The sequence below is a fragment of the Aphelocoma coerulescens genome, chromosome 4 (assembly GCF_041296385.1).
Source record: "Aphelocoma coerulescens isolate FSJ_1873_10779 chromosome 4, UR_Acoe_1.0, whole genome shotgun sequence".
NCBI classification, from domain to species: domain Eukaryota; kingdom Metazoa; phylum Chordata; class Aves; order Passeriformes; family Corvidae; genus Aphelocoma; species Aphelocoma coerulescens.
In genome coordinates, this window is record NC_091017.1 from 34027860 (window position 1) to 34044355 (window position 16496).

A 16496-nucleotide genomic window follows, 5' to 3' on the forward strand; every position below is an offset into this window, starting at 1 on the left:
GCTTAAAAATGTTTCCTTTTATTCATTTTGACTAGTTTCTTGGATAGGTTTGGTGAATATAAAATTCCTGCTCATGTGTCTCTATGTATCTTCATGGACATAAAAGTAAACTTACTTGGAAGTTGTTTAAACATTATGAGAGGTCCTACTGATCTTCATGAACTATAGCTTGTTTTCTAGTTTTAGAGAAGAGTTGTTGAATTAATTTGCAATATCTTGATACTTGGATAATAAAAATGGGGTGATTAAGGTGTATTAATTTATTCATTTTACATGTGTGATAAGAAGCTGGCTTTTAATTGGAAAAAAAACCTTAAAAAATTGCACAGTGGTAATTCTGAAATAAGGAAAATCAGGACAGTGGGAAAGCAATAGCAATCATGATGGTCATTAGAATATTTTTTACATCTCTGTATATTTCCTTCAAAATAGTTTGGATTATGAGACTTAAGAAATTAAATTTTTTTTTCATTCAGCAGAGACATGAACAGCATCCCCCAATATCCTGAAACCTTATGTCCCAATTTCACTGACATAGCTGCAGATCCTGACAAAAATAAAGGTCAGTATTAACAACTGAAGCTGTGTTTTTCACACTTTGTCAAGCAGTTTTAGTGATGTTGCTAATAACACTTGCATGCACCAACTTGATAGACACATCATTACTAGAACTTGACTTGCTTCCAAGCAAGTTAGGTGTGAAGTTTGCAAATGAAGGCTTAAAACCTTGGCAGTTTTTGCTTATAACCTCGATGATTTTTGCTGCATCTTCTCTGTGTGAAGACAGCATTTAGCTTTCAACTCATGTTCTAGGTATTCTTTCTTTTTTTCATCTTCTTGCTTTGCACAGATTAATGTCCAGAAGCAGTGCAGTGTGGAGATCAAGAGCAGTGCTTGCTGTGTTACAGTGAAGTTTGACATCAAATCAAACATGACCATTTTTATCTCCAAATTTCCACAGTTGGTACTTGCACTCTTTGAAAGCAATAATGAGTGAGGTTGTATAGCTCTGTTAAAATTCTTGAGTTTTCATTGTTTGTATCTCAGAGAGAAGTATTATTAGCTTTTTGAGTGGTATTCATAAAGGCATCATGCTACATGGTGAGGTGGAGTTTGAAAGCTGGTTAGGACACGTGGTTCTTTGGGCAGCAGCACTCCCTGCCCTTCTGCTGTAGGTTTAACCTGCATCTGATAGGATGCAAATGCTGATTAACCTTTTTCCATGGTAGCAATATTAATATGTATCACGTGAAGTAATGAAATAGAGCCAGCTTTGCAGCTATTGTCTCATGGAAGTTGCTAATTTGGATTTTTTCCTTTATCCAGCTGCCAGTTCTCATAGAGTTGATAGGAATCAAGTATCTGTGGGCAGTCAGGGCACTAGGTCCATCTGCCCTAGGGGGTAATACAGCATTTAATGAGTTCACAAATTGTCAGGTCAGGATTGGCTCCAGTCTCTTAGAAACCTGACCCTGTTCCTGCTGTATTTGTGTAGTTGGACTTCAGAAGTGGTTCCTGACTGAGGGGTGGGGACAAGGAGGCCAGTGGGGATTGCATCCCTGCTGTCTGTCCTGCTGTGTGGAAGTGTGCCACCTTGGCACACTCGCAGCTGAACACTTAAGGACCCTCAGTAGGAATTTCTTGCCCTGCTTTCTTGAATTCCAGTTTCTCAGTTCTTACATGTCTTATATATATCTTTTTTTAAAAACAGAAGTTTTGAGATGTGTTTAAAGACGGGCCTTCATCACAAAAAAAATTGCTTAGTAACTCTGGATTTTTTCTTGGATTTTTTTCTCTAGCAAACAGTCCTTACTGGGCATCTGAGAATAAAGTGTCAGTGCAACAGAATCTTGGAGTCTCCTTCTTGTTGCTCTGCATTTAATTCCCCTTTCCTTTTTTAGGTCTTTACCCAACAGGAGACTTGTGGCCTGCCCAGCCAGTCTGCATGACAAACAGCTTAAACTACAACCTTGAGAATAATATACCATGCATGATCCAAGAAACCCCCTCTGTCCACAACAGGCAAGTTATGTTTTATGTAAAAAGTACAGATAATGCTTTGTTCAGGCTTCTATAATGCAGAGGACTGTACTTGACTCATTTATTTGTAAGGCAGATGATAGTTAAGTCTTTCTGCCACTTCAATCTTAGTTCTGATTGTTAGTGCTCTTCCATGAGTACATCATGATTAATTTTACTAAGACAAAATTAATCTGATTAATTAAGACAAAATTTTACTAAGACAAAATTAATCATGATTAATTTTACTAAGACAAAATAATCACTGCTGTTCCTGTTCATATATAGATATTCTAGAACTTCTTTCAAGTTTAATTAAATACTTTTTGGAAAGCTATTAATTCCTTACACTCCTTTTGCAGACACAGGGCCTGGCTTTGAAATTTGTTGCCCTCTTGCTAAATGCATAGCTTCTTTATGCCACATGGTGTGTTATGCAGTGTGTACTTGTGCTAAATGGCATGAACATTGTTATAAAAAGACAAATATTCCAGTATATAGGTGGTTTAGGGATACGAGTTGGTATGTTTCAGGCTGTGTGTATTTGGGTTGATCTTCCCATAGTAATGAACTTGATTAATTCTTGTGGTTTATACTGCTCACACAGCAAATTTTACTAATGCAAGATGTGCCACAAACTAATGAGCCACCAAACTACTCTGCCACCACATGGCAGTGAAATATGGCCAGTTCTTCAAGTTGGAGAAGTACCTGGGGGTCCTGGTGTACAACAAGCTGTCCCTGAGCCAGGAGTGTCCTTGTGGCTGGGACAATGATATCCTGGGGTGAATTAGGAAGAGCATTACCAGCCAGGCATGGGAGATGATCCTGCCCCTGTGCTCAGCTCTGGTAAGGCCACATCTGGAGTGCTGTGTCCAGTTCTGGACTCCACAGTCAGTGCAACAGAGATAGGGAGCTCCTGGAGCACATGCAGCAAAGACCTTCAAAGTTGGTCAAGGGTCTGGAGCATCTCTCTTACAAGGAAAGGCTGAGGGAGCTGGGCCTGTTCAGACTCGAGAAGAGACAACTGAGAGGGGACCTCATCAATGTTTGTCAGTATCTGAATGGAGGGTGACAGAGGATGGAGCCAGGCTTGGCTCAGGGATGCCAGGCAACAGGACAAGAGGCAGTGGGCAGAACCTGATGCACAGGAAGTTCCCCTGACCATGAGGAAGAACTTCTTTACTGTGCAGGTGAGCATGCACTGGAATGGATGGTCCAGAGAGGTTGTGGAGTCTCCCTCACTGGAAATACTCAAGAACCATCTGAACACAATCCTGTGCCATGTGCTCTAGGATGACCCTGCTTGAGCAGGGAGGCTGGACCAGATGACCCACTGTGGTCCCTTCCAATCTGACCCATTCTGTGACTTTGTTTTCATACACCCATCTTGATTGGGACTTGATATGTAAAAACACATGCACATCCATACAGTTATTTATTGATATTTAGTACTGATAACTTAGGATAGCTGCTTGGCTGAATAGTAACACTGAAGTAGGGGAGCTTCATGTGAAATCTTGAATTTATATGCCTACCTTGTGCAGATGGGATCTAGACTTGGACTACTTCAAACTTGCTGCATAGCAGGGCCTGTTTTACTACTGACATGTCTTCAGGAATTACTTTAGAAAAAATCTTCTTGAAATTCTGAAGTTATTTTAATTAAAGGAGTATAATCCCTTCAAATCAATGTGTAGCTTGGAAAATGCACAGTTTAACAGGACTTCAGCATATGTGGTTGGGAAAATAGGTAATAGAAGTCTCTATTTTAATTGCTATTCTCAAACATTTGAATGCTTGAGAATGTGTTATGTCTTCTACCTCAAATCACATTATGCATGATTGTGGGAAAGAAGTACAATCATTTTCATTTTATAGAGGAAAAAGTTGAACCCAGGTAGGCATTGCAGGACTCTGGTAGCATCATTACAAGTTGTTCATTTTCCCAGAGGAAGAAGAACTCTGTGAGAGAGATTCCTGTGATTAAGTAGTGGCACAGAAGTAGATACTGGCAAAACTGTCAAGTGGAATGTGAAAAGCCTCACCATCAGTTACAGGCATTTTGCATCCAACAGCTTTGCATTAAATAAGTATTCTAAATAATTTTCAAAAGTTCTGTAAATTCTTTCTGACAGCAGATTTTTCTTTTTCTTGGGACAGCTTCATTGACTGGAATGCAGCTTGTGACAGCCAGTTTTCCAACATGTATTGTCCGCTAGAGATGAATGAATATGGTGCTTTCCCAGAAGGTAAGATGAAATAAAGCTTATGAATTATCACAGAGCCATGGTTATTTTACTCTCACCTTTTACAGAACAAAAGGCTGAGCTGATCTATACACATGGGTGTTCATTGCTTAAGTGGACTTTACGTTTTCCAGCTGAGTGCTCTGTAGTAATAAACAATGACTGCATGTGGTGGATGAGAAGATTGGCCTTTGTATAGAGTTATTGAGCCTGAAAAGGCAGTATGCAGGACTCTCAGAGGGAATAGAGAGAAATGCTTGTGTCTACAGTATTACACATATCTTTTTGCACGATTTTCTTTTGTTTCCCCTCTGGCAGGCTTCTGCCTTCCAGTGTGTGAAATACAAGGCCTCTTGTGACCAATTATCTTTCCAGGCTAGAGTTTCTTGGCTTGGGAAGCACACTGGCAGCAATCTAGAATTCTTTAGCATTACCTACCTAAGTAATAATTAAAGTTCAGACTGCAGTATCCCAGGCAGCACGGTGATCCCTCGGGTGCATAGAGCTCAGACATGTTGGCAGTGAGGACTGGGTAGGTTCTGCCATGCATGTTCTGTCTAATAAAGACTCTGTTCTCCAGCAGAGGGATTGCCAAGTCTCTATCCTGTTCCCCTGATAATTTCTTAGTGGGTCCCTAATACAGACTGGTAGTCCTGTTGACAGAAATTGATATGCTTTGCTGTTGTGCTACCCTGACGCTGCCTGAAGGCACTGAAGGATTAGGTCAATCCCAGCCTGGCTCACTCTCGAGAAGATTCAACGTTCCTCCACAGAAATGTTAGTAGTGTTTTATGTTGCAAAAGCCTTAATTTGTCTTCCTGATTTTATAAATTGCAGAGAACATGAACTACCCCAGTGGCTTCCCAGGTACTGCAGCAGTGCAGAATACAGCCTTCATTGACCAGAACTGTCCCTCCACCTGGAATGCTCCTCCCAACATGCCACCTGCCTGGGAGCCTGCGAGTTACGTCAACTCCACAGTGAGTATTGTCCCTGTGACGTGCTGCCTTCGTGTGCTCCTTCAAAGCTGTCCTAGTGTATTGCTGTCTTTTCCCTACCTGTTGCTTGCATGTTCTTGGTGAATCTTTTAAGTAGCCTGATGTATTTAATGCTGGCATTGGTAGCCCGAGTTTTTCCCAGGTGTTTGTCAAGGATGTTGCCGACCTTGTCTGCAAAATTTTAAGATGGTCCTTTGCCTGAAAATTGACTAAAATCAGCTATTTTGGGCTTATGTAGTCTACTGAGATTTTTTCTATCAAAATCAGCGTGTCCAGTTGAGGGTAAAACCCAAAAAGTGCTGACAGCAAAACCTGGAGAGATTTGAAAACTGAAGAGCTGAATGGACAGCCGTTCTCTGTGAGTTTTGCTAGGAAATCCAAGTGATTTAAGGTGGATTTGTGCACATTTCAGACCTGTTACACTCCAGACTAGCCATGTTTGTCATGCCATAGTGCAGCGTAGTAACTTCAGTTCAAGGTGGTCTTTAATTGTAACTACCTTCTCTTCTGCTCATATTTCAAAATCCTCTATTTTAGAATTGTTTTTTCATTTACTGTAGGTTTATTTTGAATAAAACTAACCAAATAAAGCAAGAAATAATTTCAACTGTAAAAATGAAAATTCTTCTGCGTTAAAAAGTGGCAAAACTGGTAGAAGACTTTTTCCTAAAATAAACATGGCTTTATTTAATATTTTATTCAGGAATGCCAGGAAACACAGAAGGTAGAGATTGGAAAATGCATTAGATAATTCAGTTCATTTCCCTGGCAAGATTTTCTCCACAATGCATTTCAATGTTTCATTCAGTTTTAAAAGTCCCAAGACTTCCATGACCTTCTCTGAGAGACTTCCTTGCAGACTAACACATCTCGCCCTCCAGGAGGTTCTTTATAAGCTTTCAAAATTTTCTAACTAAATTCCCTAGCTCCCAATTATAGTCTCATTTTTCACACTGAATATCCCTTTCTGCTCCCAGCATGCACAGTCTTTCTGGACTGACACATACTTCAGCCTTTTTCTTGTCATTTCTAGGCATCCTTCTCTTTTCATTTTAACTCTCAAAGTATGCATGGTGATCTTTGTGTGTCTTCCATTTCTCCTCTGTCTTCCTTAACAGTCTGACCAGAACTGAGTTAGTGTACTGTTGTTAGAGTAATATCTGTGCCGTGCAGGGGGGAGCTCATATGGCTTCATTCAGTGAGGGGCCTTTAAACACACACACACACACACACATATTAATGCTGCCATAATATTTTTGGCAGCCATATTTCTTTGCAAATACCTGTGTAATTTTCTACTTGTGGATTTCTTAAGTTTTCTGCATAAATGTTGCTTCCTCCCTCCCGTTTAGTACTTAGCATTTCCAGATTTTCTTTGGCAAATGGTCCATGTTGCAGTTTCCCATGCTGGTTTTATCTTGCTCTGCAGCCCTACCTCTCAAGCACCCGAAGCTTGTCTCCAATGTCTGGACTTTTTGGTTCCATCTGGGCACCTCAGAGTGATGTTTATGAAAGCTGCTGCCCCGTCAGTGCCACGACCCAACATTCAACCCATGTGGAGAACCAGGCAGTTATGTGTAAGCAGGAATACTATCCGAGGTTTAACCCTTTCCGTGCCTACATGAACTTGGACATATGGACTACAGCAGCCAATCGAAATGCAAATTTCCCACTTTCAAGGGACTCGGGTTATTGTGGAAACGTGTGAAAGGAATTTGATTTAAAAATGTGAATAAAGATGCTTGCAATTTTGATTACTAGAGTAAGCTGGTTGCTGAATAGATTACAATGTTGGTGAATATTTTGGCACTTTTATATTGAAAATAAATTTTTTTACTGAAGTCTGAGCATTCAGTGCATTTTAAAAAGCACAGCATATTCAGGATGCTGTTATTGTCAGGTGAAGGCTATAGATTTAAAATTCAAATTCTTTTTTCATGAATGAGGACAGTATTAGTTCTTAAGAGCATCCATGAACCTGTACTGCACATGTTTCTTCTGAAGTTTACATTCTGTGGTATAAACTAGGAGTGGTTTAGCATTTGTAGGTACAAACTTATACCCATTGCATCTGTACCAGACACTGAGGACCTACCTGTTGATGCAGATCAGAGAGTTTCCAAAATGGTGCCACTTAATAGTGCTGATATGGTTGTTTGTGAGTGCAAACTTCTGACAGTAGAAAAGTGTCTTGTTTATCTGGCTTCAAAATGCAAGCTGTCACTTGGACAATGTTACGCTTGTGCAGTGTGGGTGAGTGGGCATTTCTTCCAGGAACTTTTCTTGTGAGTGACTCCTGGCATTTTGTGTTTTTATTTTTAGCCTTCATGTTGCAATAGCATTTTCAGTGCATGTAATTGCACTTGTTTAAAATGCCAAAGCTTGAACTAAAAGAAATGTTTATTTGAGAGCAGAGTTCACACCACTCCCCAAAACAGAATGGTATTGTGCTGGCTCATGTTAGGAGACTGAAACTCTCTAGTGGGAAAAGTATCTGAGGAAGTGCTGCCACCCATGCCAGCACCCAGTCCATCATGCAAGATGTCTCTGCTTACCCTTCCTGTAGAGTCTTTTCTTCTTCATGGCAGAGTGGTCTGGACATCAAAAGGAGGGGGAGGCATCCCTTAGGTTCAGAGATGTCCTTGGCACAAGGGCACTTGTCAAGCCTGAAGAGAGAGTGAAGGCGGATCCTGTAGCTGTCTTGTACAAGTGCTTTAAGAGGAGCCACAGAGATGGCAGGACCAAATTCTGTATTGTGGTGGCAACAGCCATTATGGCAGTGGTCATGGATTGCCACATGGGAGGTTGAACATGAGGAAAAATGATGTCCCTTGGAGGGTGATGCTGCAGGAGAACACGTGCCTCAACAGGTGGACAGATCTCTGCTTGATGTTCATGATGTGGCTGAATGAAGCCACAATGTGACCTGCTGTAGTGGTGGTGGCAGTCCTTCTCCTCATGGGAGGCCAGACTGGAGACCACCAGGGTCCAGACACTATTTTGAGGATTCTGTGAGCTTGAGCAAGTTCCTTACTTTATGCTACTTAACTTCCTCTTGCCCTTTGCTCACAGAGTGACTGGAAGCCAAGAGGTCTGTTTGACAATAAGAAATCAAGGGGGTTTTATTTGTTTTTATTCAAAGGCAGAGCAGAAAAGGCACTGCAAGATAGTTCACAGCCTGCATGCAAGGCTACTCAGTAATCTGAGCTCTCAGACCTAAATTCTGGCCCTGCCAGTCTTACTACATTGCTCAGATATTAGACCAGCTCCTTTATCTTGCTGGTTTCATCCAGAAATGCCATTCCAGGGCTTGAAATATTTTGGCAAAAACAGTGCATTTCCGCAAAAGGTTTGTTTCAGTAAATCAGCAGTTCCTGCAAAATAAGCTTTACCCTGCCAGCTGTGCTTTCTCATGTGTTTGGGTTAGTTCAGAAGGTGATCAGGGACTGGTTGGGAAACTCAAAAGCTGCTACATTTACCTGCTCTAATTGCTCATGTGGAAGGTGCTCCTGAGCCTTCCTTTGGTTTCCATGTCAGAAAAATGGGATCGTCACTGAATGCTTCTCTGAACTGTGGTGTTTTAATTGCTTGATCAGGAACTAGCACCTGGAGTCTTTGGCTGCTTTCCATGATGTGTTGTGCGGGGCAGGAATCTGTTTGACTCGAGTTTAAACGTAATTGCTTGTGATTCTGAAGGAAAGTTCACATGTTCCTATGAACTTTGATGCTCCTGAAATTGGTACTAAGCCATGAGAAATAGTCATAACCACTGACATGCTTTCTGTGCACCTCCTGCCTATGGTAGGAGACTTCAGGAGGAATAGAGTGGGAGTACAAACACAATAAATACAGATTTAAAAAAAAAAAAGTGATCCTTTGGTTTGAAATGCAATTAAGTTCTTGATTCCCTGGATAATATTGCTTGTTGTATAGCATGCATGGATTTTGGATTAAAAGGCACAGGAGAGAGGAGAGGACATGGAAAGCTGTGCTTAGTTGTCTTAGTTTCTTCTGTTAATTCCATTCAATGTTTCAAGGAGATCCTTATTTACTAGCACTGAAGGGAGGCTTTTCTTCAAGTTCCAGTGTAAGGACATGGATTTCTTACATCTGCAACAAACTATAACAACAACCTCAAAGCTCTATGGAGTTCTGATAGGAACTGAGTCCCTGTTGTAAGTAAAGTGTATGTTCCAAACAGAGTCAATCAATCTGGAAAAAAGAGGAAAAAAAATGTATGCAATAAACCAAGCAAAGGCTTGGCGAATTTAGGGAGAGCAAAACCAGATAGAAATGTTTGGAAAAGAGGACCTGTGTGAAAAATTTGATCAGACTTGTTGAAAGTGCCAACAAAAGACAAGGGGAATGAGCCACAAAGAGCTTGAGAAATACTGCAAAGAAAGGAAACAATCATTCCCTTTAATCAAACCAGAACAGATCAAGAAGTAATTCCCCCAGGAGCTCTGTAGTATTAGGCAAAGTTTTTCATATAACTTTTCATAACAATAGCTAAGGAATGTAACAAGCTCATTAAGGTCACTAGAAATAATTGCTGCCATCAGGAGACATCTGTAGCTTAGTTAGCAATCCACTTGAATGCAAGTGCATTTGGGCTCAGTTAAAAATCATTCCTCCTACAGTAAAGGGAAAGATAAATAATTGCTTTGTACCAAAGTGATTGTAATTCTGCTGGAGTGAACTGGAGAGGCTGTTCTAAAGACATCTCATTGTCAGGAGCAAAGTACTTTCCAACTTCCTGCCTTGTGCCTATAGTGTGGCATTGGGAGCTTCACTAATCCTTCTGAAACTGGTACCCTTTTTTTTTTAAGAGACTTTAGCAAAAGTTGGTTTTGGTTAACCAAAGAAGTGCTTAAAATTGGAAAGGGAAGACCAAAAACATATATATAAATGAGCAATAACTTGCACAGTTCACTAGTAGGGCTGATGATGGAGCAGGGGAAAGAAATCCCCATGGGTGCAGTTCCAAGCATTCAGTATTGACTTCTGTCAGTGTGAGCACTACAGTCTCCAGGCATTGACTGTTTTCCTAAGAAGAGAACTAGGAAGAAGTGACAGCCACCCCTGCTTTCTGCTCCCATCAGGTTTGTGGCTTCTTATACTTGTATTGAGGAGTACCACATTATCACTGTCCTTGATTATCACAAGGTGTAATGGCCAAGCCTGCCTGATTGGGCCAGTATTTCCATTATGGAGCCAGAGAATATTCCTGGAGGTTTATTGGTACTATGAGACACAGCATTTGGGCAAAAAGAATCCGCAGCAGGGTCTTTGCCTGCCCTAGCCTTGCCAGGCTGCAGCAAGCCCCTCACAGCATTACGCTGTAGAACTGCGGGAAGGGGAGCATCCAACGCAGCTTCCCTGGAGGAGAGGGGCAGTGCTCCGTTGGGACCCGCTTTTGTTGGTGTGTGGGGCTGGCACAGCGTTGAGCTGGCTCCTGCAGGGAGGGATTTGGACTGCCCAGCAGCCTGGCTGCCAGCGGTCCGGCCTGGGAGGCTGGTTTGAGCTCCTTAGGAGCAGCAGACGGGCTAGGCCAAGCTGTAAGCTCTCCCTGCGGGGTCAGAGCTGCGGGGACAGGGCTTGTCCCCAAGGCAGGCTCAGCTGGGGAGCACCGCTGCCGCTTGCTCTTGCGAGTTTGTCACAAGCACGGTGGCAATTGGCAGATCTGTCCTACCGCTCCTGCAGCTGCACCTGGGCGTGCCGGACTGTTCCAGCTGCTGGAAGAAGCGATGACCAGCAAGCAGCGATGCTGGCAGAATGAGCCTAAAGCTCCGAGGACAGGTGAGAGATCTGATTGCCGGGGGCAAATGACTTCATTGGAGAGCTGTTAACTTAATCTTCTGAAGAGACTGGAAGGGGAGGAAGCAAGGGAGGTTTCCACAACCTACATTAGGGCTGGCAGTGCCTGCAGCTCCACCACCCAACTTCTTTCTGCCTCTGGAGAAGCCTCAGTGACTCCTGGGACGTCGTGGCTTTCGCAGCACCGCAGGTTCCTGCAGAGCCGTCCTACCAGGTGAGCTCCTGGCTGGTATTTACAGTGGTAGGTTGGGTGTTGCTTTCCAGCATTTGTTTTCTTCCCTTTGATCCTTGTGAAACACCCACTGTTTATTTTTCTTAGTCACTGAGCCACCTCCATTTGCTTTGCCCTTTTCACATACTTGCTTTGCCCTTTTCACATACTTGCTTTGCTTTCAGCAACTACTGGAAAAGGTGCACAGTGGCACCTCCCTGTCACCATGGGCGTGTTTTACTTCTACCTTTGATTGCCCCGTCCTGTTGTTCAGTCTCTCTGACCACTTGTATGGAGAAAAAGGCTCAGGGCAGGGCTTATCATATCCTCTTCTGCAACATGCTTGGGTGGACTGAAGGTTCACTGTCTCCCCAGGACTGCTGTACTGTTGTGGCCCTACTCTGCCTGTCAGAAAGGCAGGGTGAGTGTTGGATTGCCATAGAGACAGATCTGGGTCGGTGTCCCAGCTGGAGAAGGAGGTCCCTGGTGTTGCTTGGGGCAGTTGCCCAGTCCTGCACTGGAGGAGGCTTTGCTGGGCAAGTCCCAGCGATGCTTCCTGTCTCTGCAAGCTGAGGGACCTGGAGTGGGAGGCAGTGGTAGCTCTGCTCTGCCCCATTGTGAGCAAGCGACAGAGCAGAGCAGGGGAGAGGGTTTGTTGTCCCAGCCCTACAAGGTGGTGTTGCAGCTGAGGTCTTGGGGGCTTGCACCCACTTCTGCAGCTCATTACTAACGTGGATGTTGGCGCTCTTGGCCTGCTGCAAGCTGAATCTTGCTGTTCCTCCCTCCATCTCTAGAGTGGGTTTCCCTGCAAAATCTGTCTGTGCCAGCTTGACAAAAACACCTCCTTTGTAACTCTGGGCCACGCACTGTGCAGCTCACTTTTTCTGCTCTGCTGTATTTAATTTCTTACTGTGTTCTTCAGCAGCAACAGCAGCACAATCCCTCAAACCTCTTCTACCCCTGGGGTTGCTCTGAAGGATTTTTCCCCTGGTTGTATGTGGGAGGTACTCCCTGGGCTGTTTGGGGTTTTAGCAGCCTTGTTTAGAGGCAGTGGAGGTTTGGGTGATTCCACGTGGCCCCGTGCACCTCTCTGCAGATTTTGTTGTCTGGAGGCTGCCAGCAACCTGCACACACAGGGACCATGCTGGCTCAGAATGCAGGACCTGCCCAGTATACAAACTAGTGCCAGATTAACTTCTCTGGCTGTTGTGGACTAGCTTCTCATCTAGCATAAACTGGTGATGTAGTCACTGTCAGCTAAACTGCCAGCAGCCAGGCTTGGCTTACAGCTGAGTGCAAGTGTACTCATCTCTTGGAAGGACACTGTCACCCTCATGAGTGACCAGAAAGGCCCCATCCTCTTCAGCAAACTCAGCTCTTGTGCAGGGATTTTGAGAAGGCAGCAGATCATACCTGTGACTGTCCCTGCCATCCTCTGGGTTATGACTGCTGTACCCATGGGCTGACAGGCTGTGCTAGACCTCTTCTCCCACCACTCTGGAAAAATACTCTGTTTGCTAGGAGCCATTTGGTTTTAATTTTGACTGGATGCACAATTTGTGAAGGGAAGCTAATGGTTTCACACGTCTTCGTTAGCACAGATGTGGGGGGAGCCTATGCCTGGACCCTGCTCCAGCTCTCAGAGACAGAGACATGGAAGGTGGGCTATCTTCCCTGGCCTGGGCATCAGTGGGTGCTATTTCAGTATTAGAAATAATATAACAGTGCAGGGCTATTTCAAAATTGGAAATAACCTCCTTCTCATGCAATGCTGAAGTGCTGCAGCAGTGCACTTGTCCATCAGTGCCTTAAAAGAACCTGCTACCATGGCTGGTTCTGATTTTGTGAGAAAAATGTTTCACTTCATTCACCGAACACAGCCTTGTTAGATGAAAGGTGATTTGCAGTGTGGTGTAGGACACGCTGAAGAGCGCAAACCAGATGTTGGAGATCATGAGGGAAGCTTGCAGAAATGTCAGGAAATGCTGTACCATTCCCACTGCTCTCCCCAGACCTGTGAGACAGTGGAGCTTATTGCTCTATTATCAGCTGCATTCATATGAGAAAGGCAGCATACCAGCAGTGCTCCTCCAGCTGCTTGCAGGCAGGCTGGCTCATTCTGCCTTCAGCCCATCTCATGATGGCACATGTACATCCTGGACAGGGTGTGTGGCACATGTGAGGGAATGGAAAATGACCTCATTGCTGCCCTTTTTCCAAACCAGCATGGGAAGCCCTTGCTCCTCCTTGCCTTCCCCCACACTTCTCAGCCACACAACCCACAGTCTGTGGTGTGAATGGTTTCTGGAGCTCAGTGGCAGCTTCGTATTGATCAGCTCTTTCCAGAGCTGCCTGCAGGTTGATCAGTCCCACTGCGGACAAGCAAGCAGCTGTTAACCAGAGGAGATACTAGCCCTGCTTCTGTTGGTAAAAGCCTCCACTTAGTCCCAGATTGTCTTCCTCCTTTCATTATTAGCCTTCAATTAGGCACCTTCCAGTCTCTCCCATTGGCTAAGGACATGAGGCATTCGCTGTATTTGATTTCAGGCTCTCACTGTGTGCAGTTTGTGCATTCACCAAATGACTTAGCACACCAAGTTTCAGTTTTTCCCATCTGTATGTTCTTGGCATGTACTGCACTTTCCAGGGCAGCTAGAAATCAGACCATAGGTGCCTTTTGCTTAATCAAAACTCAGCTGTCCAATTTTCCCACACCAGCCCTCTGGTGAGCACAGATGTGGCTGAGCAATTTTCTCCTGACACTTTGCTATCACTTTCACCACTCACACATCACAGCAAGTGCAGCTGGTCTTCCTCTCCCGGCTTGCAGGGTTTGCTTTTGATTGCAGTCTTGAACATCACAGCTCAGCGTGGCCTGGCCTGAGTCATCTGTGGCTTGCAGGGTGGGATGCCCCTGATGGCAAGCAGAAACCTGGGACACAAAGTCCTGATGGAAATGCCCAGGGGTGGACAGCCTGCTGAGATCACAGTGACACAAACTTTTCCTGTCTGTAAGTATTTCTGCCTTCTGAGTGAGGTTCACAGGCAAGATTATGAGTTTATCTTGTAGTAGCTGAACTTTATGACCCAGTGTGATACCCTACAGCAATATGCAATTCGTGATTGCCCTCAATTCACGATATCATTAAGGAGAGATATCTTTGTGCCTTTTATAGATGGCCTGCTTATTCACTGTTTGGTGGAGGGTTTGTTTGGACTTCTTTAAAGAAAGCAACCTTTCCATTCTCTTGAAAGGTTTTTAATAATAATTCAGTTTAAGTACTGATAAATTACAATTAGCTGAGGACCAAATAATGGTTTATACAAATGCTTCACAATCCTTAAATGAATGTGAAATATTTTTTATCTCTTTTTCTTATCTTCCGTAGTAAATTGTAAGCCTGGGTGCATCTTCCAGAATGGCTGACATGACTGATGCTCAGTAAGCTGCAGGTTTGATTTTGGTTGCAAGAACCTCATGTGCTATTTCCCGTAATAGAGAAACCTGAAATCTAACCAAGACAGTATTATTCTTTCTAAAGAGCTGATCTGAGGGGTGAGCTAAAGGACTTGGCCTTTGTCCTGTCCTTCTCCTTGCTCCCCTTGTCTGAGTCGTCCTATGTCAGTTGAACAGCCCCATCAGGGAACCTGTCAAGCACAAGTTCAGCTGTCTTGGCCAGAGCATCACTCATGTTTCATACAGAGAGTTTGTTAGAGAAGTCCTCAAAAAACTGAGTATTGATTTCTATGAATAAAAATAGGAAACAGATGGCACCAATTCCAAGTGGTTAAGTGGTTTTTAACTAGGCCAGTAACTAATGTTCTCAAATGCCTACAAAATATTACAGTTTTATCTTAGCAAAGATCAAAAGAACAACTTTAAAGCACTTGCCAGGCACACACAGCCATGTGTTCTAACAGACGACAGACCAAATGTATCCTTACAGTAATGGGACTGACTTGCCAATTTCAAATTTCCCCCTGTATTCCTGCAGCGAATAATGCCTAATGACTGCTCTGGTTGGGGTTTTTTATTATTATTTTTATTACTACTACTGTGGACCCAGTGTTGCCTCGAACATGCTGCAGGTATTAAGAGAAGTCTGCAAGTCTGGGATCTGAGAGAGAGCCTGGTAAGGAAGCATTTCATGAGAGAAAGGAGTAGGAAGCCTCTGGAGCTGCCCAGGTCTCCTTAAGTGTCTGAGTATGTCAGCATCCACTGCTGTTTAGATCAGTCTGCTTACTCATGAGTATCTGTATTAATTCCTAGAAAAGTACAAGGAGAAGACAGACCACAGCATGCCTGACATGGATTTGCACAAGCAGGCTCTGCACTGCAGCACAGTCTCTCAGACAGGTTGTATGAATGACGTCTAAGATGACTGAACCCACGGGAACTGCAGCACTGCCCAGCAGCAGGTGGAAATGCTGTGTGCCACCTGCTGCCAGCTCCAGAAACTAGCCTCAGTTGTACAATTTATTCTGAAAACTGTTTTCCAGTTGTACAATTTATTCTGAGGACAAAGGAGGCCATTTTTCACGAGCTGGAATAAACCTTTTGGAGTCCACACTACGTGGAGTTACAGCTGAGCTAATGCTTGCCCTTGTGCAAGATGCTGACTTTGATTAGTTTTTCTGTGCAACAGCTGCTTCTGCTTTCCACAAACACTGCACACTGGCTTACAGTCTGTCTCTCTCTGGTGCCTGCTGCTCTGCTCTGAGAGCCAAACCCCATGCTATGGGAGGGGAATGCTGCTGTGTGTGCCGGCACTCTTGGCCCCTTTTACCTTCCTGAAACTTGCCTTCCCAGGATATAGGCCTCTCTTTTGTTTCCCTGGTTTGTGTGTCACATGAATGGCTGTTTTTAAGCAGTCTAACCTTTTACTTAGCTTGTTTGAAAAGCATATTTTTGGCAGTGGAGATAGAAATATAAGCACACTGAAATCTCTGGATCTGGTAATGGTACCTTTCCCCTGCATTCCACATCAAAGCAGTCTGGAGTTGAGCTTCTAGAAGCTCTATGTATGAAGCTGAATGTCGATGTCACCTCCAAAAATTATGCAAAAAATCTGTAGCAGGGATTTTTTTTCCCTTGAATTTCATCTTACCCATTAGACTTTAATGTATCTCCTGAAACGGAGAGAAAGAAGGACTGTCAGCTTTCTTTTGGTAGGTAGTTGTAGGGTATAGGAGGTATCAGCA

General features: G+C 43.7%; 1 protein-coding gene across 14 annotated transcripts in view; it reads left to right on the top strand.

Moving 5' to 3' along the window:
• Nucleotides 1-7107, top strand: part of TMEM131L (transmembrane 131 like) — an 85635-nt gene extending 78528 nt beyond the window's left edge. For 10 of the 14 annotated variants that reach the window (XM_069013533.1, XM_069013534.1, XM_069013535.1 and 7 more), the window contains 5 exons: nucleotides 477-562; nucleotides 1902-2022; nucleotides 4183-4271; nucleotides 5106-5248; nucleotides 6696-7107. In XM_069013533.1, the coding sequence (XP_068869634.1) occupies nucleotides 477-562; nucleotides 1902-2022; nucleotides 4183-4271; nucleotides 5106-5248; nucleotides 6696-6974 (718 nt within the window). In that variant the 3' untranslated portion in view covers nucleotides 6975-7107. Of the gene's footprint in view, nucleotides 1-476; nucleotides 563-1901; nucleotides 2023-2626; nucleotides 3213-4182; nucleotides 4272-5105; nucleotides 5249-6695 lie in introns of those variants that run through there. The other 4 variants (XM_069013532.1, XM_069013541.1, XR_011150656.1 and 1 more) reach the window with 3 other exon arrangements.
• The last annotated feature ends 9389 nt before the right edge of the window (nucleotides 7108-16496 follow it).